At 36.6% G+C, this 4,231-nt stretch overlaps 1 protein-coding gene across 1 annotated transcript; it reads right to left on the bottom strand.

The window, feature by feature from the left end:
- Positions 1-240: 240 nt before the first annotated feature.
- Positions 241-4,003, bottom strand: LOC109053653 (barH-like 2 homeobox protein). Its single transcript, XM_042758202.1, has 3 exons — positions 3,048-4,003; positions 1,650-1,875; positions 241-760 (listed from the first exon to the last, which is right to left on the bottom strand). Exons 1-3 carry the CDS (start codon positions 3,598-3,600, stop codon positions 448-450), a joined length of 1,092 nt encoding a protein of 363 aa, XP_042614136.1. The 5' UTR covers positions 3,601-4,003; the 3' UTR covers positions 241-447.
- Between the last annotated feature and the right edge of the window lie 228 nt (positions 4,004-4,231).

The raw sequence follows: 4,231 nt of genomic DNA, 5'->3' as shown, positions 1-4,231 counted from the left end.
TCACCATAATGTACCTTTCTTGAATTGTGTGCAACTATGGAATCAAATTGTAAACTTTTTACATCTTTAAAAAACAGAACAGCCCCAAAACGGTCCTAGTAATCATGGCCCCTTTCAAGAGAAAGCGTCTGGCATTAGCTTTTTGTCATTTGTCTTTATTTCACCCTTTCTTTAAATCTAATAAACTTTATAAGCGTATGTACTAGAATTTGTACCAAAAAAAAGACAAAACAAACAATCTGACAATGAACAGTCCTTTTACTGTCACGGTCACAGGCTCGTCTGGTTTAGTTTGGCCTATACGTCAGAAATGATCCATATTAAATAATACATCTTTTTCTTCGATAAAAATCGTCTCTCAATGTTGGAGAAAAATGCGTCTTGTGAAAGTTCAGCACAGTCTGTCACATCACGTGTGATATATTTGTCTCTCAGTGTCCTTTCGTTTTACCGAGGATGCGGTGTGCCCGGTATTTGGTTTACTATCGGGTTTAGTGCCGGTTGTCCCCCGGGCCCCAGGCCGTGAATGAGCACTCTGGGGACGAGCGGTCTCTGGAGAGATGGATGCGGTGTGGACGGAGTCCGGTACATACTGCTGTACATGGCAGCAGCAGCGGCGGCCGCTGTCGTGCTGTCCACAGTGCCTAATAAACTGGGGTGGTAGAAATACGGAGATGGGAACATTCTCTGTAAGGCCGAATAATTTCCAGCTTCAGCCAGCAGTTCTAATCCGACAGCCGTCTGCCTCTTCCATTTCGTCCTATAGTGAGATCAAAATACAAGAAATCAATTATTAAACACTCCACATGGCTCCTTCTGGACCAGATTGATCGATAAGTGTTGGATTGGAATGGATTATCACAAAACAAATTTAGGTAAACTTCATATAAATAAAACCGTAAGGCCGAAGTTATTTGTAAAATACATTAGAATATTGATAATTGTTTGTGCTTAAAACATTATTAATATATTTTTTTTAGTCTTGTTTTCAATTAAATTTGACCAAATTGTGATTTCCGACCCATTTCGAATTCAGTGAACTCTCTACAAACGTAAACAGCATGACTAAAATTCGTTATTATAAACATAGCTAATAATAGCGAGCTATAGCCTAATAAATCTAATACAAATCGAATTGTTTAAAAATGAAAATAAGTTAAAAAAGTAAAGTAGGCTAGTCATGAACAGCTAATTGCAATCAAATGATTTGCAGTAGTTTAATATGACAAAGCTGTAAAATACAATTTCAGACAGAATGTTAAAATTATTTGTCAGATATTTAAAAGTTCGCTTAATACTACTACTACTACTACTACTAATAATAATAATAGTCTAATAAAAAAACTCTACTAATAAATAATATCTCGAATTTTGACAACTGCTAAAGATTCAAATGTACATACAAAAAAGTAAATTGCACAATCTCAAAACATTATTATTATTATTATTATTATTATTATTATTATTAGCCTATTATTATAATTGCAACAACAATATTGTTATTATTATTATTATTATTATTATTATTATTATTATTATTTTTATTGTTGCAATTTTTGTTGTTGTTATTATTATTATTATTATTATTATTATTATTATTATTATTATTATTATTATTATTATTTCATAAATGGTATATGGAAACTTACCGTCGGTTTTGATACCAGGTCTTGACTTGTGTGTCTGTGAGGTTTAGGGCTGCTGCCAGGTCCATTCGGTCTTGCACGCTGAGGTATTTCTGTCTCTCGAAACTGCGCTCCAGCTGGTTAAGTTGATGGTCGGAGAAGGCCGTCCGCGCTTTACGAGGTTTTTTGGAGCGGACTGGCGGACTGTCTCTCGAACTAGAAATTTCCCGATCGCCCTCTTCTTTTGTCCCTAAAGAAGTCAGCACAATAAAAAAAAAATAAGGAAAATGTAGTCCTATTTATATTTTATTTAAGTGCGTTTACTAAAAATGACAACACAGTCTAATAATTTAGTAATTACTGTTTAAAATGTTTATTTTGGTAACTTGTGATTGTTTTAGGCCTCGATTACATACGCAAATCTAAATATGGTTAGGTCTGATTATTTCGTTATGGTATTGTGAGTATCAGGGTCTTTGGGGGGAAAAAACATATAATACAAGGTAAACAAAAATGTACGCTTTTGTCTCCCAAATAAATTAGGTATCTCGCATGTATACGAAAATATTACAGCAAAACGAGCAGGATCCATATGTCAATCTATCTGTATTTGTATCAGATTTTGCTTGTGCTCCGTGATCCCCCTCAAGGAAGAACAATAATCTCTCTAATTGACTCACTAGGGAGGATCCCACACCGGGCAAAATTCACCAGCCTTTACATCTGTTATGCTAATATCAGAGAATAACCTCAGTGACCGGCTACCAATATTGTTTTAGTATTGTAATACTGGTTCTTAATGAAATTACAGACCAAAAAAAAAAAAAAAGCCTTTTATTAAGGTTTAACATGGACGTCTTTTTTATTATAATAATAGGCTAAGTAAAATGTTATGGGTATTTTGTACCACTGAATGCATGTAATAGTTTAACGGTTGGTCCACAAGGTTTATTGTTACAGCCCAGTCAAGAAATATTTATATTTTGTCGAAAAATCCGTATTAATTAGGATATTTTAGGTGCGCATGAACAATTAGTTGTGAAGAATTCCATAATTCTATGCGCTTTCAACTTCACAATGAAGAAGATACTTCTTGAAACTCAAATCTTAGATTTGCAATATTAAACAACACAGAAAAGTTTCTCGACAAATTTAAATGTTTTTTTTTCTCGATATTTTCGTAATATGCTAATGATCTTTTTTGTTTCGCGGTACAGATGCAATGTTTATATTACTGTGTAAGTACAACGTATTGACAATAATATGTGTATTTTGGCAATTCTTCTGAATTTAAAACTGTAATTAATAACTGATTCCGTTTATTACCAAAAAGTATTAGTATCAAATGGATACTGTGATCTAAAGGTCTACCCTAAGTTTATGTATTTATTTGTTTATTTTGCATGTAAAACGCACTCTTACCGTTACATTTTAAATCGCTCTGAATGTCATCTCTTTTGTCCAGTTTGCTTCTGTTTTCATCTTGCTCTAGTTTGGGCCTGATGCCGTCCGGGGCGGTTCCGCTCTCTGTTTTGGGGCTGTGATGTGGAGATGGTACACTGGTGGTACTGTAAGGAGCGCACGCTGCTAGCGGTTTACTGTCGCCCAAAATGTCTTTGATTAGAAAGGAGGAGGTGACAGTCCTGGGGGCACAGCCAGCCTGACCAAGCGGATGAGGCTGGGGTGAAAGCTGCAAACTCTGAGCCTGACTGTGATGATGATGATGGTGATGGTGATGCTGAAGGCTGTCTTGGACCAGAAGCGGCTCGGGATGCTCCATCGTAACTGAGATCGGGGATGAGGGGGCTGTTCCCACAGTGTCTATCTCCGAACATGGTGATGGGGTCGCCTGGCTCCTGAAATCCGCTGTTCTGTCACCGAGGCGAAAATCTCCGTTCATCAGTACTGAGCTGCCAGAATTGGTTGTGGACAAAATAGTGTCTATTCCGAAACTAGACCCACTGGATCCTTCCATGGTATAAGAAAAGGATGAGCACTTAAGTCGTCTTCATAACAACTTTCCCGTACAATTTTGTAAAAGAAAAGTAAAAACTTAATATGAATCAACGAAACGACTAACAAAACTCAAAGGTTAACGCAATAAAAAAATCCCCGAAAAAGTACAAAATAAACATTTCTTACGCGCAAATAAAAATCCTTGCACTTAAGGCAAAGAAAAAGAGAAATATAGCCGGCGCTCCAAGATGTTGTTACATTCAAGGTGAAATTTGGAAAGCAAGTGGATCTGTGTAGTCCACGTCCTTTTGTTATGGTTATTGAACTTTCTTTCAAAGTTGAGGTGTGGAGAGATTGGGATGCTCTAACTCCTCGACATCACGCTCCTTTTTGCCACTAATCGTTGTAGTGTTGCTCTACAATGACTTCCTACATTGACGTCATATTTTCTCCTTTATTTTAACAAACTCCTCGTGTTCCCCATCTCTCCTCTCATTGGTTACGTTGTCACGCGTCTGTCCAATCAGCGATTTTTACTTCATCCTTACACTTTAGAGCCACTCATTGATTCCGCAATGCTCTTTTGAAACCTTCCCTCCGCTACAATGTCTCGGACTGCATCTTCATTAGACATAAATACGTTTATGGTA

This window comes from Cyprinus carpio, chromosome A6 (genome assembly GCF_018340385.1).
Source record: "Cyprinus carpio isolate SPL01 chromosome A6, ASM1834038v1, whole genome shotgun sequence".
Taxonomy (NCBI): Eukaryota; Metazoa; Chordata; class Actinopteri; order Cypriniformes; family Cyprinidae; genus Cyprinus; species Cyprinus carpio.
This window is presented reverse-complemented; position numbering and strand designations above follow the sequence as displayed.